Below are 18881 nucleotides of genomic sequence, written 5' to 3' on the forward strand. Positions count from 1 at the left end.
GTTATAGTAGGCGCATAACAGAAATGTGACATACTAAAATTTCATTTGTAATAAGATGATTTTCTCTGTAATTAAGTACTACCATAAAATGTGAACTACTTTATGTGAAATGAATAGCGAAAGTGACATATAACCTCATTAGCTTAGCACATCTCAAATTGTAGGTTATAGCAAAATATTATTGAAGTACATCAAAGTGGTCCGATACTCCAAGAATGAGTGTAGGGGAGCATAAGCAGGAATCCCATATCACAGTTCATTGAAAGGCTCTAATGGAGATAGTTTGACATTGTCTTCCTCCAACCTCTTATGAAGTGTACCTGTGGCTGCGTTGTGTGCCTGACTTCAATATGTGCTTGTATGGTCTACTCTCAGATTGGTGTTCCTTTGAGTTAAAGACAGGGAAAAGGTGAAACCCAGTCAGATAGCCTGCTCCTCTCAAATAGCACCAATGAGACAACAGAGTTCTAATGTCTCCATCCAATGAATGGTTGACCATAAACATTACCACATGCCTTCACCTCAATACACACTGAGGAAAGCTTTGGAATTTAATCCAAAGACTGGTGATCGGGAACTTTACACCACCCTGCTTCTCCACTTTGCTCTAAAGCCAAAGGTGAAACTGCCAATAGCACATAACATAACAGGATGGTTATGCACTCAAGTGCCATCCACATGTGAGGTTAACTTGGTGATCTGATGGGAAATGTTGTATCCAATGCAACAAGGCCATTGGCACACACATGCCCAATTCCCATAAGGATAATCTCCCCACCACCTCTGCCCCAACTCTGCTACAAAATTAATTACAACTTTATTTCACCATTTGTCCAGAAGAGAGAGGAAACGCCAGGAAGTTCAGAGTCAAAAAGACATCTTCTCCAGGAGCAGGGACCTTCTCAAATTCAAACTCTATGGAACTGAACGGCCATGGCTGTGAAAGTGTCGAAATTGGGAGATGAGGAACATCTTGGTTCAGATGATTTAGCACTATGTACAGAATATGGGAAAATACTCATGTTTGCTGATGACACCACTTTATCAGTTAATAATCTCTCAGAGAATGTGTCAAATGAGGCTGCAAATAAAGCTTTTGTGGATTTGACAAACTGGTTTGAAACCAATGGCCTTACAGTGAACATAAAAAAGACAAATTACATTCATTTCTCTTCTAACACAAATGTTACTAATGAAATGAATCTAAAAATGAGTAAGCACGAGATTTTGAAGGTTGAGTCCTCCAAATTCTTGGGTCTGCATATAGATAGCAAAATGAAGAGGCACCACCATATTCAAGATCTTTACAAAAGGCTAAGCTCAGCAACATTTGCCTTAAGAATAATTTCAGACACTGAGGAAATGAGCACAATAAAAATTGCATATTTTGGCTATTTTCACCAACTTATATCCTATGGTATAATATTTTGGGGAAATCAACCAATAGCAAACAAAGTGTTCCATGCACAGAAGCGAGCAATAAGAATTATGTGCAGAGTACATCCTAGGCACTCGTGCAGGGATCTGTTTAGAGCTCTACAAATCCTTACAACCCCTGCCCAATATATTTTTTCCCTGATGTTCTTTGTTTCAAAAAATAGCAGCTTATTCAAAATCAATAGCTCATACCACAGTTATAACACCCGAAGGAAACTGGATATCCATTATGAGCTAAAAACGAAAAGCATGGTCCAGAAGGGGGTTTTATACAGTGACACCAAGATGCCCTTCCACCGCACATTAAAGAACTGGTTGGAAACATGCCAAAGTTTAAAGAAAATCTGAAGCAGTTCCTTTTAGATGAATCTTGTTACAGTATTGATGAATTTCTTAGCAAAAATGCATAGAATCTCTTGTTTGTGCTTAAATCTTACTGTGTGACCTCTACAATTGATTAATCATACTCTGTAAGTACAGTGTAACTTAATACAATACCCAAATTTATGTATGTCTGTATATGACGCCTGTACAACTTAAGAACAATACCCAAATTTATGTATCACTGTATATTCTTTCAGATGTCCTGTATCTTAACTAATATGTAAGGGTATATGCTAAATTTCACAGTTTCTTTAATCTAATGATAAGATCAATGTATCCTTGCACAAAACAATAATCTGTAAAAACCTCGACTCGTTCTATATCCAGGGATATGTTCCCATATGGATCAATGGAACACGAAATAAATAAACGAATAAAATAAATAAAGACATAAAGAATCAGTTTTACCACCTAATTCGAAGGTGGTTTTGAAAGGTTAGAATGCTGGCTGTGATGTCACACTTTTCCCAAATAAGCCAAAACAATAGCTTTCAAAACTCATATTGTTGAACATTAATTATATCAGTCAGTACTTTAAAAATGGCATGAAAATAGTGCAATAGCTAAGTTAATGTAATCTGATGCGAAGTTTTGTGAGCAAGCAGTGTTATAGATGGCACCTAAGTTTCTAAACTGATGTATAGATACTACTAATGCAATGAAATGTCAGATGCTAAAGGTGCATAGTACTCAACGAATTATTTGGTTGTTTTTTGAACGAAGTCACATGGCGCCGCATGTTTAAATTAATCATCACATACAGTAATTTTGTGGCAGCAGCCACAGTACTCACAATGTTGATGTCAATTTGCTTTTCCCACAAGGAGTCTCGCATGATACCTGCATTGCTGACAACAATGTCGAGGCGCTTGAATGTGGACTTGGCTGCCTTAAATACCTCTGCAAAGAACAGTCAGTCACTTAGTTACATGTTCCAGTGATCATTTACGTGATTTACATAGAAATGGTGGGAAGCAAATCTTTTTCATTTTGTATATAAGAGATTTGTTTGTACGTGTGTTAGGTGGTACCAATTTAGAGAATATTAAATAGCACAGATGTAACATATTAGTCTGTCATTACTCATGGAAGAATTCTGATACTGTGCAAGGAAAATAATGTGTCTAGATTGAATCTTCATTTTACAGTGGAGTGTGCACCAATTTGAAACTTCCTAGTAATTAAAACTGTGCCGGCCTGGGTGACCGAGCGGTTCTAGGCACTACAGTCTGGAACCGCGTGACCGCTATGGTCGCAGGTTCGAATCCTGCCTTGGGCATGGATGTGTGTGCTGTCCTTAGATAAGTGAGGTTTAAGTAGTTCTAAGTTCTAGGTGACTGATGACCACAGAAGTTTAGTTCCATAGTGCTCAGAGCCATTTGAACCAATCAAAACTGTGTGCCAGACTGTGAGAAAAACCTGGAACCTTTGCAGAAGTAAAGCTGTGAGGGCGGGCCATGAGTTACACTTGGACAGCTCCATTGGTTCAAGACTTATCCATAAAAGGCAAAGCTTCCAAGTTTGAGTCCTCATCCGGCAAAGAGTTTTAATGGCATCTACTATGGACCCATTGATCCTATCAATCCCATAGTCGTACGGCTGTCAAACGTTTCCGAGTAATGCAAGCAACAGTATCATGGATCTATGGATGGGGGATCCAGATGAAAGCGAGTAACAGCACCAGAGAATCCTAAAACACAGTTGCAATATGCCATGGTCCTGATGCTGTCCGATCCCAAAATGTTCTGGAAGATGTTTGCTCTTCTTACCCATGGCAAAACTCGATCTTCCCGCATACAGCTAACAGTTTCTGAATGGGAAACCCACTGCATAATGTTTCCATATATACAGAATTCTAGCACTTGTAGACTTAGAGAAGGCTTTTGACAATGTTGACTGGAATACTCTATTCCAGATTCTGAAGGTGGGAGGGGTAAAATACAAGGAGCTAAAGGCTGTTTACAATTTGTACAGAAAGCAGATGGCAGTTATAAGAGTCGAGGGACATGAAAGGGAAGCAGTGGTTGGGTAGGGAATGAGACAGGGTTGTAACTCTCCCCTATGCTATTCAATCTGTATATTGAGGAAGCAGTAAAGGAAACAAAAGAAAAGTTCGGAGTAGGTATTGAAATACACAGAGAAGAAATAAAAACTTTGAGGTTCGCCGATGACATTGTAATTCTGTCAGAGACAGAGGGTAGATCACATAACTAATGAGGAAGTATCGAATAGAATTGGGGAGAAGAGGAGTTTGTGGCACAACTTGACTAGAAGAAGGGGCCGGTTGGTAGGACATGCTCTGAGGCAGTTTAGTACTGGAGGGCAGTGCGGAGGGTAAAAATCGTAGAGGGAGATCAAGAGATGAATACTCTAAGCAGATTCAGAAGGATGTAGGCTGCAGTAGGTACTGGGAGATGAAAAAGGTTGCACAGAATAGAGTAGCATGGAGAGGTGCATCAAACCAGTCTCAGGTCTGAAGACCACAACAACAACAACATATACAGAATGTAGATCGATTAAATACTACCTACTTCATACAGTTATGCTAAAATGCTTATGATTTGCATATTCAATCATACAATTTTGACGCTTGTTGCAAGCTGCCTTCACGGTGCCACAGTTGTAACAGCCACATTGTATAAAGTTGACAGATGAAAAAACACACATCAGAGCATGAAACTGTATAGCTGAAGACAACAATGAACGGAGATGTCTAGAGGACTCCTTTATCCAGAGCTGGACGTCAAATGAATGATGACGATAATGGCGCTGGGAAACGACCTTCAATTTGTGACTTCATTGGCAGCAAGAGCACTTCTCACCTTCCAGGGAAGCAGAGTTGGTGACATCGGCTTTGACAAAGATGGCGTTCCCCTTCCCAAACTCTTTTTCCAGCTCTTCCACTGCCTTTTTGCCAGCCGCCTCATCGACATCCGACAGCACCACCTGAAACCAGTCGAAAGTAGATGGTGTCAGCTTGGATCGACTGCAGAGGGAGACATGAATGCTGACGATATTTTGTTACATCCAGACGTCAACGCTGGGAGAATATTCATTCAGTCATATGAATGTGGCTTAATCTGATTATTGTCTGGAGGCCATGAAATATTTTTTATTTGCATTAATTGATTAACGTTTCATTTGCACACCATGCAGGCAGCATCATACAGAGATATCTGTAATGATTAATCTGGTTTCAGAGAATTGTTTACTGACGTGTGTACGATATACAAAGATGGGTGGTACATGAAAAATAGATACATTGTCCAACTTAAAAAAGCCTGCATTGTGACTCGTGAGCACACTAGATGGTAGGCTTGTGATGGCAATCCACAAGATGGCAGCACTGCAGGAGGCGAGATTTTGTGTGTTAGAATACGCGAAGTGTTTGTAGGTTATGAGTGTTCAGTGTGCATTCATCGTAAGCAATCACAGAAAATGTTGACTTGGCCACCAGAGCATTTTGGTTTGGTTTCGCCAGTTTCGTGATACTGAGTGACAGTGCAAAGGGAAAAGAACAGGACGAACACGTGTCTCATGGGAGGTTGTGGCAGGCAAGAGACAGAGCTTTGTGCCACAAAAATCAGCTGCGCTTGCAATCCGTGAACAGAACTTTCGGGAGAAACCATTGTGGAATATTTAGAGGCGGCATGTTGCATTTCAACCCCTACCACTTGCATCTGTTACAACATCTGACCAAGTTTCAGCCATTCTGGTCTATCTCTTTGTGTTTGTCATTCGTGTAAATCAAGGAAGTCGAGTGATTGTCAAAAAATGAATGAAAAATAATTTCGTGTGGTGATTAAACATTACTTTACGAAAGGCAAAACGCCCTCAGGAGACTAGAGAGTAGATTGATAAACATTGTGGTGACTCTGCACCTTCTGTTCGAACAGTTTATAAGTGGTTTCAAACTTTTGGAGTGGCCATGTGGGCACAAGTGATGCTGAACTTTCTGGAAGCCCTGAGGAGGTTACGACCCCAGAAATCATTGATAAAATCCATGATATGGTGATGGATGACGGAAGAGTTCAGGTGCCTAAGATTGATAGTCCTCTGGGCATCTCGAATAAATGGGTAGATAATATTTTGTATAAACATCTGGACATGAGAAAGCTATCCTCAAGATGGGTTCTGTGATTGCTCACGCTTGACCAAAAATGGAATCATGTGAAGTGCGAGGATGGTTTGCAGCTGTTCAGGAAGCATCCGCAGGACTTAAAGCGTCGTTTCGTCACTGTGGATAAAACACGGGTGCATTACTATACTCCTGAGACCAAACAACAATCTAAACAATGGGTTACAAGGGAGAATCTGCACCAGAAAAGGCGAAGACCATTCCTTTCGCCAGAAAGGTTATGGCGACTGTCTTTCGGGATTCGCAAGGGATATGGACCGCAAAGAAGCCCCTTTTCATCATGACAATGCACCAGCACACACCTTAGCGGTCGTGGTCGCAAAATTAATGGAAATAAGATTCCAACTCGTTTCACATCCCCCCTATTCTCCAGACTTGATTCCCTCGGACTACTATTTGTTCCCCAATTTGAAGAAATGGCTGGTGGGACAAGCATTTTATTCAAACGAGGAGGCGATTGCAGCAACTAATGACTATTTTGCAGACTTGGACAATTCCTATTTTTCAGAAGGGATCAACAAATTAGGGCATCGTTGGACGAAGTGTATAAGTCAAAAGGAGACTATGTCGAAAAATAAAAAAGGTTTATCCCAAACAAGTAAGTAGTTTTTATTTTTGCACGGACTTTTCAAACGCCCTTCGTAAATCTGTAAAGATGCATGTTATGCGTACACTTTATAACAGACTATAAACCACTAATGTTCAAAATGATGCGGCAGTGTTATATTTAAATAACAGTCTGCATGTCCGATGAAGTCTGAGAGCCGGCCGCGGTGGTCTCGCGGTTCTAGGCGCGCAGTCCGGAGCCGTGCGACTGCTACGGTCGCAGGTTCGAATCCTGCCTCGGGCATGGATGTGTGTGATGTTCTTAGGTTAGTTAGGTTTAAGTAGTTCTAAGTTCTAGGGGACTAATGACCACAGCAGTTGAGTCCCATAGTGCTCAGAGCCATTTGAACCATTTTTGAAGTCTGAGTGAAAGCTCCATGAAGCAAGATTCACGCAAAACCGATATATTACGACAAGACTACGGAAAAGATATCTGGGCAATGTATTCCTTTTTACAACTGAACATGAATTTTCATGATGTTTAGTACCCTTTCGTATGTGTTAACAGACAAAATCTCGTGTGGCATGTTTAATTATGGTTGGTTGGTTGGTTGGTTGGTTGGTTGGTTTATTTTGCGGAGGGGACCAGACTGCGAGGTCATCGGTCCCATCGGATTAGGGAAGGACCGATAAGTACGTCGGTCATGCCCTGGCATTTTACGGAAGCGATTTAAGGAAACCACGAAAAATCTAAATCAGCATGGCCGGACGCATGTTTCAACAGTCCAGGGCGCTAACCACAGCGCCACCTCGCTCGGGGATGTTTAATTATACAGGACTGGTTATACGGGGTGAAAAGTATTTAAAGCGACAAGCTCTGGGAGACTGTAGGGGACATAAAAACAAATATTTTTCCCTAATGTCATTTTTCCCTATGAGGAGTATTTAAACCGGTAGATAAAGATTTCTCTGGCGATAAATTAATTAAACCAACAAAATCTTTTCCACTTTTTATGACCTAGAGACAACACATTAAGACAACCCAATTTCAATTACAGTAGATTTTTAAAAATGCCTCCATCGACAAGTAAACAAAGGTTACACCATCGGATCATGTTCTGTCTGACACTGGCAAAAACCCCAGGAGTATCCTGAATTGTTCCTGCTGCTGCTACTATCCGGGCAACCAGATCCCCTTCTGATGCAGCAGGAGTTGCGTAAACAAGGTTGCGCATCTCTCGCCACAGAAAAAAGTCCAGAAGGGACATATCTGGGGATCGAGCAGGCCATGGTACAGGACCACCTCTACCAATCCGCGTTTCTGGAAACCGTCGGTCCAGGAATCGACTCACACGACGACTGAAATGCGCCGGCGCCCCGTCATGTTGGAACCACATGCGTTGTCTTGTAGGGAGCGGGACGTCTTCCAGCAATTCTGGCAATGCTCTGGCGAGAAAATTGTAATAGTGCCTGCCATTTAATGGCCTAGGTATCAATTAAACAGTCCCCAACAACACCGACCCACACATTAACGAAGAATGAAAGATGAGCGCTAGTAACTGTGGCATGTGGCTTATCCTCACTCCAAACATGCGAATTGTGGATGTTGAAGGCTCTACCACGCCCGAACGTTGCTTCATCGGTAAGCAACACAGAGGATGGAAATGTAGGACGCATTTCACACTGTTCCAGGTACCACTGAGAGAAATGTGCTCTGCGGAAATAATCAACTGGTTTCAAGATGTGGACACACTGTAAGTGAAATGGACGTAATAATTTCTCTCGAAGGACTGTTCTTACATTCGTCTGATTCGTCCCCATGTTACGTGCAATTGCACGAGTGCTGATTGAAGGATCCCGCTCCACATGCTGCAAGACAGTTTCCTCAAATTGCAGCCTTCTTATCGTGCGACGGCGTCCCTGTCCAGGTAATCTGCTAAATGACCCGGTCTCACGCAGACGTTGGTACACAGCATCAAAGGTCGTATGATGCGGGATACGGCGATTAGGATATTGTTGTTGATAAACCCGCTGTGCAGCTCGTCCGTTGTGGTGCGCTACGTAGTACGCACAAACCATATTAGTGTACTCACTCCACGTGTATAGCTCCATTAGTAAACAGAGACAATGCACTATTACACTGGTGGACAGCAGTTTCCTACAACTGAAGAGCGTAATACACCCAGAGGATGTCGGTTTGAATACTTTTCACCCTGTAGAGAATACTGTTAGCTTGCACTTGTTCTACTACTTACTGTTACGTCCGCCCTAAGTCCCTGCAGAAGGCAGCTTACGTTTAAATGAGCCAATTTCACTGGAGACTGATTTATTCTCTGGTTCTGAACTTTTTGTAACTCATGTCTTTTACATGACATTTAGAGCATCTTATGTATTCTATGACCATACTTCTGATAGCAATATACTTTTTATATAAATCTATTCCGCGTAATGTAGGCATGTCTTAAAACCATTGTCTATTACCAATAAGTACCAACAGTTTAAGGCTAATACCCTCCGAGCAACTATTTCAACAACTAAATATTCTATCTTTACCATGACTTTACATACAAAAAAAGTCGAGTTAATATAAAATGGTGCATTGAAAATTTCAAAACCAACTTAGACCTGCATTAACATAATACAAATATGTGCAATGATGTCCATGTAAAAAGAGTGAAGAAGGCTGCTGCACAGAAAGAAACAAACATTCAAAGTACAAAATTGTACAACAAACTTCCAGCACATATAAAAGAGATTTTTAAAAAATTGTCTACATTCAAGGAAGCAATATTCAAGTTTTTAATAACCAACTGCTATTACAGTGTAAACAAATAACCCTTCAACAAGCTAGTAGCAAGGTAATGTTCTGTGTTGATACCACATACCATACTCAATGTCAATAGCATTTTCTGTCAAATGTTTCCTAGGAACTGAATTAATATTCTGAACAGAAGCGTTACAACTATTTGTATTTTTATTTAAATCTCAGTTAAGTCTTCCATGAATAACATCTTTTATGCCATTAATCGAAGCTGTGTGTACAATTTCAATGTAACATTGTATAGGGTACCGTACATCCTTATACACATATATTTCTACTGCGTATTTTCAGACGAAATCGATGCACTGTAAATTGTCTCTGGATGAATAAACTACTACTAATGCTACTACTACTATTAGAGATGCTATGACGGAGGCGGTGTACGGAGCTTTCTCTATATATACACGAGCGACTAAGCTCCACTCAACAGTGTTATTGATGGACCACCTCGGGTTTACACCAAACCGGGTTAACCGATTTGAAAGTTTTGCGTAAACCGAGTTCAAAACAACTTGTACGAAAAAACTGAGACAACATTCAACACCGTTCCCTCATTCGCCGCTGTGCGGCTTACGATTCAGTTCAGTCAATCAACCGGAGATTCGCGGTTTCCTAACCAGTGATCATACATACTCAAGCCGCTATTTTTGGTCTTTCGGCTTGAAATTTTGAAAATAGATTTGTGAAAAATCCGAAAGATGCTGTACAGATTTTTGACAATTATCGGACGATCGTAAGGTAGGCAAATGGTTGTTCACGATTATGACGGGATACTCCACTACAGGTGGCACTATTGAGTCTGTTCTTTGAAACTTTGAAAATACACTTGTGAAACATGCAAAATTCAAGTTTTAAATTTTGCTAGCCATTGGCCGATCATACGGCAGCCAAAAGCCTGCTGACGAGCATAAATGCGTAATTCGCTACATGCCGCAGTTTTGGGTCTTTTGTTTTAAAATTTGAAAAATAAACTTGTCAATCTTTCGAAACTTGCTGTATAGATTTTGACAACTATCAGGCGATCGTAGTAGCCAAATTCCTGTCAACGAGTATGACTGCGAAACGGGAGTCTTCGAGTCTTTCGACATGAAATTTTGAAGATGGTGATTCGCCCGGAATTTGCTGTAATGGTAAGGCAGTCAACGCCTCGTCATGAAGATTAATGGACGCCACATTACAGACTAAAATTACAGACTAAAATCCGAAAATATGCTCATCAGGAACCGAACTGGATGGTGATGGGACGATCGTGAGGTAGCTAAATGCTTCGTCATGAATGGTTGCTGTGTTGTGGGCTGCAATTAAAAACTACTCACGAGACATTTGCTGTAGGGATTTTGGTGACGATAAGGCCATCTTACGGTAGCCAGATAGAGCTGCTCGAGCATGTGTGTTCACTGTTACGACTTCGTCATAGTTTCCCTCAGACACTTTCTACGCAAAATCTTAACTCCCGAGTGACCATTACGCTAATGTTGCGAAACAAAATAAATCACAATAATCTAGTGCATATTTTTAAGATCACAGTGGGCGAGTCCCGTTCTGTAGGCATAGACTCGACTTGATTGAAGTCGGATTCGGTCGCCGCGACGGCGATAAACTCCAACCTCGGACGAAACTGTGATCGACAATGGCGGGATCTGCGTACGGCGTGTACACAACACGGGTTGTAAGTCAACTCGAGCTGACTTGAAATCCTCCCAACTCGGTTTGGTAACTCGAACCGACCCCCATCTAAGCAGTGTTCACAGCTCTCCAGAGCGAACTGCTGCACGCCATAGTCCCTGCTGTCAGCAAAGATATGCCAGCCACAGTTTTATATTAGTTTATCCTTATGATTGTATTCAAGTGCTTTGGCCTCTAAGAAAGCGCATTACTCATCTTCACAGGGTGAATGGTCTGACTCCGATCCTATAAGATATCTAAATCAGTCAGCGAACAAAATAAATAGCTTACATTCTATTAAGGATGCTTTTTTTTTAAAAAAAAGAATTTCCTATTGTTTTGTCGATCGGTGTTTATTTCCACGAATAATGTTCCAAACATTTCTTAGTTAAAAGTCTGTTGCGTCATTGTATCACGAATGAGCGACTGTAAAGTACTGCTTAAGGTCAGGAGGGTGTTTTTTTTTTTCATGTTCTGAAAGCTAAGTACACACAACACACATAAGTAAACAACTATTGAAGACGTGTGGTGTCGAACGAACGAATGCAGAGTTATGAACAGCAGCTATTGCAGCTCTTTGACAGTGACGAGGGAAGGTGCATGACGCCAATAAGTTTGACGGTGGAAATATTTAAGGGTCGTTTCTCCCGCAGTGCTTCTGTACAGATAGTAAATGATATATCTATCAAGTTGGTTCAAAGCGGTCCTGTGCTTAAGTAGGAGATACCGAAAACACGAGACGCGTTCAATAAGTATGGCAACGCTTTTTTTTTCTCGGCCAATTTCAGTTGAAAAAATGCGTAAATTTTTATACACACATCAAAAAAAAGTTTTGCATCACCACGGTTCCGAGAGTTTCGGAACCTGCACAGAATATTGGAGTAGAGATCAACGTAAACATCATTTGCGCCCTTTTTAATGCTTGTGCAAACCACACATTGCATAAAGCGAGACCTTCAGAGGTAGTAGTCCAAATTACTGTACACACCGGTACCTCTAATACCCAGTAGCACGTCCTCTTGCACTGATGCATGCCTGTATTCGTCATGGCCTACTATCCACAAGTTCATCGAGGCACTGTTGGTCCAGATTGTCCCACTCCTCAACGGCGATTCGGCGTAGATCCCTCAGAGTGATTGGTGGGTCACGTCGTCCATAAACAGCCCTTTTCAATCTATCCCAGGCATGTTCGATACGGTTCATACTAGGAGAACATGCTGGTCTCTCTAGTCGTGCGATGTCGGTATCCTGAAGGAAATGATTCAAAATATGTGCACGATGGGGCCGCGAATTGTCGTCCATGAAGATGAATGTCTCCCCAATATGCTGCCAATATGGTTGCACTATCGGTCGGAGAATGGCATTCACGTATCGCACAGCCGTTACGGCGCCTTCCATGACCACTAGCGGCGCACGTCGGCCCCACATAATGCCACCCCAAAACCTCCACCTTGCTGCACTCGCTGGACATGGTATCTAAGGGGTTCAGCCTGACCGGGTTGCCTCTAAACACCTCTCTGACGGTTGTCTGGTTGAAGGGTTATGCGACAATCATCGGTGAAGAGAACGTGATTCTAATCCTATGCTCTCCATTCGGCATGTTGTTGGTCCCATCTGTACCGCGTTGCATCGTGTCGTGGTTGCAAAACTGGACCTCGCCATAGACGTCTGGAGTGAGATTTCGCATCATGCAGCCTATTGTGCGCTGTTTGAGTCCTGCGGCTACACGAACAGCATTATTCAGCATGGTGCCGTTGCTGTCAGAGTTCCCCCGAGCCATAACCCGTAGGTAGCGGTCATCCACTGCAGTAGTGGCCCTTGGGCGGCCTGAGCAAGGCATGTCATCGAGCAAGCAGTTCTAGGCGCTTCAATCTGGAACCGTGCGACAGCTACTGTCGCAGGTTCGAATGCTGCCTCGGGCATGAAAGTGTGTAATGTTCTTAGGTTACTTAGATTTAAGTAGTTCTAAGTTCTAGGGGAGTGATGACCTCAGATGTTAAGTCCCATAGTGCTCAGAGCCATTTGAACCATGTCATCGACAGTTCCTGTCTCTCCGTATCTCCTCCATGTCTGAACAACATCGCTTTGGTTCATTCCGAGAAGCCTGGACACTTCCTTTGTTGAGAGCCCTTCCTGGCAAAGTAACAATGCGGACGCGATCGAACCGCGGTAATGACAGTCTAGGCGTGGTTGAACTACAGACAACACGAGCTGTATACCTCCTTCCTGGCGGAGTGACTTTAACTGATCGGCTGTCGGACCCCCTCCACCTAATAGGCGCTGCTCATGAATGGTTGTTTACACCTTTGGACGGGTTAGTGACATCTCTCAACAGTGAAAGGGACTGCGTCTGTGATGCAATATGCACAGCCAATGTCTACCTTCAGGAATTCTGGGAACTTGCAAAAAAAATTTTGATGTTTGTAGGACAAAGTGGAATATTTACGCTTCAGCCCCTAGAGAAATAATGTGGAAGCGGTTCGATGAATCCTCCGCTGCGTACTTTAGTGTTAATTGCACAGTCGTCATGCAGCTGTAACTTTTCTGACTTTTAGGCCACCTGGCTTGATGGTCAGACTGTAGGGTGCACTTCTGTCATGCTGAACGATTCTTTTCAGTCGTCGTTGCTCCCGTTCTCGCGCATATTTTTCCGGCCGCAGCGATGTCGCAGATTTGATGTTTCATCGCATACCTGATATTCAGGCTACACTCGTGAAATGGTCGTGTGAGAAAATCATCGTTTCATCGCTGTCTCGGAAATAGTGTGTCCCATCGCTCATGCTCCAACTATAACACCGCGTTCAAACTAACTTAAATGTTGGTAACCTGCCATTGTAGCAGCAGTAACCGATCCAACAACTGCGCCAGACCGTTGTCTCTTATAGGTGCTGCCGCCCGCAGCGCCATGTTCTGACCGTTTACATATTTCTGTATTTCAGTACGCATGATTATACCAGTTTCTTTGGTGCTTCAGTGTATTTTCTTCACATGTCACATACCATGAAGCCAGAAGATTGCCAGGTTGTTCAAATATGGTTCAAATGGTTCTGAGCACTATGGGACTTAAAAACTAAGGTCATCAGTCCCCTAGAACCTAGACCTACTTAAACCTAACTAACCTAAGGTCATCACACACATCCGTGCCCGAGGCAGGATTCGAACTTGCGACCGTAGCGGTCTCGCGGTTCCAGACTGAAGCACCTAGAACCGCTCGGCCACACCGGCAGGCGCCAAATTGGTATTCACGCGGTACTTTGATAAATTTTATTATTAGTGTGCAGTTTTCAGACAACTGACGGTAACGGTACAATTATAAGGGCAGATCAAAAAGTTTCCGTTCGAAGGTCGTATTCAGAATCGGCTTGTCAATGATACGAAACAGCCCTGAGCACCGAAGGCCAATCATCCCAACGACGCACCAGGCTGAAGATACACGTTTGCTAGAAATACGATGTCCTGCTGTGTGAAAGAGTCCGCAACTGCCTGCTGCACATCCTCGTCCAATAGGAATAGTAGACAATTCAAGGGCTTCGTTAAAATAAAAAAAAAAGAATAAAAAAACTGACGGCGTGATAATCGCATGGGGAGAGATTAGGATTGTAAGGTAGGTACTCAACTTTCTCTCACTTGCGTTGGCCTGATTTCTGCGTTACGACGGCCGGCCGGGGTGACCGAGCGGTTCTATGCGCTTCAGTCTGCAACCGCGCGGTTCGAATTCCTGCGCGGTTTGAATCCTGCCTCGAGCATGGATGAGTGTGATATCCTTAGGTTAGTTAGGTTTAAGTAGTTCTAAGTTCTGGGGGAATGATCAGATGTTAAGTCCCATAGTGCTCAGAGCCATTTGAACCATGTTGTTAACTCAGACCAGTTGTCTGTTGTGTGTTGGCAGGCTGGACGCATGTGCAAGCTCTCGTTGCCTGTGGAAAAGGGACTTCGGGAGTGTATCGAATGATCAGATTGATGAGACGAGTGCAGATTTCAATAGGACTCGCTCGCTGCCGCAGTGCTGACCTTGGCTCCAGCGGCGAGCAGCGCCCTTGAGAAGGCCCTTCCCAGCCCGCCAGCCGCTCCCGTGATGAGTGCCACTTTGCCTGAGGGATCCATCCTGGAACAACAACAAGAACAACATCAACATCAACAGATCCTGTATCACCATGACGATGTGACGCCGTTTTGCCTCAACCACTCGACTACACCGGTCCACGTCGGTTACTCCAACAAAGACGTTGAACTTAATATCAGATAATATTCTGTAGTTTTCTTTGCTACCGGACTATTAAGCCGTGGTCAAATGGATTTCACACTATAACCCAACGTTTGGCCCCCGTCTACGGAGGACATTTTGGAGGGAGGTCATAGCTTGTGTGAGTGTCCGATTCGCACCCTGGCTCGCTAAAGACAGCTGCAAAATTTCGTTTACGCTTACTTCCGCGCAGTGGGTGACGTCACACGTTTTGAATAACCGAGCATAACCAACACCACCTAGGCCATAGGCCTTTGTGCACACTTGTGACGTCACATACTGATGGCCGGGTCTGTATCGGAACGCTCCTGTTAAGCACTCTGCAGCTATACGAACTTTACAAGTTTCAGAGCTGAGACCGCATAGAGATACTCGTGCTTTCCTCTCCTACACGGCCTTGTAATGAAAGTATGAAAATTTATATCACTGCCCAAAGTAAGTGAACAAAACTGCCCTATGATATTTCAAGATGTAAAATAATTTTGAAGATTTGCCTTGAATACGGATTTCTAGGCTCGAATACAAACTGTAATTTTAAATTCTCTCTTTTACCGCAGGAGCTATGTTTTCTTGCAGTAAAAAATCGGCAATATGCAGTAACAAGCAGACGTTTTCGGTTTTAAATAAAGCAGCTGCAGCTCCTACAGAATTTAAGAACTTGTTTCCCTGGTTATTTTCGTAAACTTTCCTCTCCACTTCAAAATTTGCTGAGCTCACACGAAACTCAAATCATTTGTCGAAATGGAGCAGCTCCTGACGTGATGTTTAATAAATCAAAAAACCCTGTTCCTCCAGAACTTAAGAAACTTAAACATGAAAATATTGTTTCTCCTATATCCTTGACTGAAATTCGTGTCACAGAGTGCTGTTAATTTAATCACAATGCTCTTACATGGAAATTCTGATTTCTATACTGCTTAATCTGTCGAACACTGAATTCATTAAAACAATTTTCTAAGGCAGTTTATTCAAATTGAAATAATTTCCGAATAGCTGTATCTGTAAAACTGAACAAAATCATTCTGTAGCTCTTCCAAATACAAGTACTGAACGCTCAATAATCTGGTAGGAATGATAAGGAATACTAAACATTTTCGAGCCACACTAATGAATACAACTATTCTGCGTGACAATAGTTGCTTCGTGTTAACCTCGCAGCAATGGTCCAGCATTAAGAAACAAATTATACTGGTACATGATGCATAACTGCTTTTAAAAACAACTGGCAAATGTGGTGCAATGGAAACAAATAACACGCTATAAATTTCTTGTCATTTACGTACCCTTGAAAGATGTGTAGACACGAATTCCTGTCTGGGAATAGCTGCAATCCAGCGATTTCTCAACTTCACACATTTGAGAAATCGAAACATGTGCTCTTTCATGCCTTTTAGGGACTTCCATGGCAAAAGGGAATGCAACACTTGTATCCCATACTTCGAAGAACTGTAGGTGAATACTTTATGAAATATATGTCACTTTCACATGGCACACACTTTCAACACAACATACACGCCAACAGGACTGCCGACTGAAGATAAGATGGCGAACAGTTTGTGACGTCACGTGCCAATATGGCCGCTGTGCGTAGGCCTTGTATCTAGGCAACTGGCGGTTGGCGACTCGTCGAGTAATGGACTGTCGCACCCTCTCAAGTGCTCCCTGACGATCTACAATGGCTCCACAGGCTTCCATGACACGCAGATCAAGATCTTTTTGGATCCGGGTGTTCTGCTGGACAGAACACGTGTCCCTGGACAGAACACGTGTCGCTAGAGATGTAAAGGACTGAGGCCAGGGAATGTACATACCACAGAAGTGGTCCTCCTGTCATGATAGCTATCGAATAGTGCGTCTCTAACTCCGAGACCGAAATGTTCTACAGTTCCACCGTGCACAAATCACACGTTTGTTCTTATTTTCAGGGGCACGTCTTCTAGTGTTGGACGACTTTCCGAATAAAGTTTCCATAGACATCACCTGTAAGACATGCTGGGAGAACGTGTGGCCCTATCAGTAACCAATACAGTTTCAGGCCAGACGTTAATATTAAACTGTGTTGAGGTCTAGCCTGTACTGTAGCCTGCGGACTGTGATCGATCTATATCTATTGGTCGTGGAAGTTTTGAACCACCCTGTAGACAAAATTCAGTTGCTCCAGGTGTTCCTGAGTCACCCATTTTTGACACCAGCCCTGCGTGACGTAGGCGGGTCTTTCCCCCACAGTGTTTCTGTACAAATAGTAAATGATATGAGTATTAATTTGGCTGAAAGCGGTCCTCTGCTTTAGTAGGAGATGTCGAGAGCATAAGAGGCGTTCAATAAGCAATGCAACACATTTTTTTCTCAGCCAGTTTGGGTTGAAAAAATGCGGAATTTGTTGTGGGATATCGTGGAATATTCCAGCTTCAGTTCTCAAAACTATTTATCACCTAGCCTACACCTTACTACATTTTTGCATTAAATATATTATATTTAGATTTACATAAAAAAGTTCTAAAATCATTCAAAGTGTCGAAATGCAATTTTCATATTGTGAATGACATGTGCCATTTGCGCGAGTGACCGTGTCAGGAATTATCATACGAGTACAAGCGGGTTAATGGAATAACAATTTTAGCTTTTGAAGTTGTGTCTTTGCATGTTTATGTGCTTCTAATTCAAAATTACTTTTCTTGAGGATAACTATGTGAAGCTGTAGCGTCTTATGAAATTATGCATCAATGTGCTCGGGATGTCTGAAAGTGTAATGTTAAGCGAAATGTGTTTAGATGTAGAAACACATCGATAGGTTTACAGAGAAAAACACCAACAAAGAATCTGCAGCGAGCACAGAAGGTGAGTATAGTGGCACGCGAGTGCAACTGTGCTTTGTTAGCGGCCGATGTAAAATAACTGTTTGATCGGTGATACTCTTTGGTGGTTTCATTGTGTGCTGCGGATAAGGAACTAGTTACCAAACGTGTCGCGCTGCTTCTCGTTCGGAATTACTACTCGGATCATTAATCTTAAAACTAGGATATGCAAATCGGCGAGCTGTCTGACTGCTAGAGATGTGCGATTTTGTCTGTAGAAACCACGAACAGTATAGTGCATATCTGAACTGTCGAATTAAGGCGGAAATGCGGTACTAGAGATACTAAAGTCCTCATTTTTTATCATTCGTTCACTTTTTAACACACATATACGCTCATTCACTTTGTTTGCTAGTGTTACTTTCCGTATTTACGTATTAACTAGTTGTTATGCCGATTCTCAAGTGGATCACTGTCGTCTGTTGTTCAAATACTTGTATTTCTGCCATTACCCTAGCAGACAGTATCCAACCACGGTTTGTCCGGTCTGTTTACTTAAGCACTTTGGTAGGAGTAAACTTTTGATTTTGGCAGGTGTGTGAATGGTCATTATTTTATAGTCTTATAAACCTTTCTTGCGTGTGTGGACGTACTATTCGGATAATTCTGGGAAAAATTAAAGATTCTTGGTTTCAGTTGCTTACAAACTTAGATACGTTGGATACCGGTTGAGACGTATCAGGGTTTCTCCACCAGCACGGTCATTTTTAGTTAGACTAATACTCGAGGCGGTCGTGTTACGCCACACAGGGAACATTGTAGATGTCCCGTGTCGTGCATTTCGCTAAGTTG

The 18881-nt window shown here is 42.5% G+C and overlaps 1 protein-coding gene across 2 annotated transcripts in view; it reads right to left on the reverse strand.

Annotated features, from left to right (window-relative positions):
- LOC126291805 (15-hydroxyprostaglandin dehydrogenase [NAD(+)]-like) overlaps positions 1 to 18881 on the reverse strand; it is an 86345-nt gene that overhangs the window by 16119 nt on the left and 51345 nt on the right. For both annotated transcript variants that reach the window (XM_049985502.1, XM_049985501.1), the window contains exons 2-4: positions 15003 to 15096; positions 4644 to 4767; positions 2615 to 2721 (exon numbers count right to left, since the gene is read on the reverse strand). In XM_049985502.1, coding sequence (XP_049841459.1) covers positions 2615 to 2721; positions 4644 to 4767; positions 15003 to 15095 — 324 coding nt within the window. In that variant the 5' untranslated portion in view covers position 15096. The remainder of the gene's footprint in view (positions 1 to 2614; positions 2722 to 4643; positions 4768 to 15002; positions 15097 to 18881) is intronic.

The sequence above is a fragment of the Schistocerca gregaria genome, chromosome 9 (assembly GCF_023897955.1).
Source record: "Schistocerca gregaria isolate iqSchGreg1 chromosome 9, iqSchGreg1.2, whole genome shotgun sequence".
Classification (NCBI taxonomy): domain Eukaryota; kingdom Metazoa; phylum Arthropoda; class Insecta; order Orthoptera; family Acrididae; genus Schistocerca; species Schistocerca gregaria.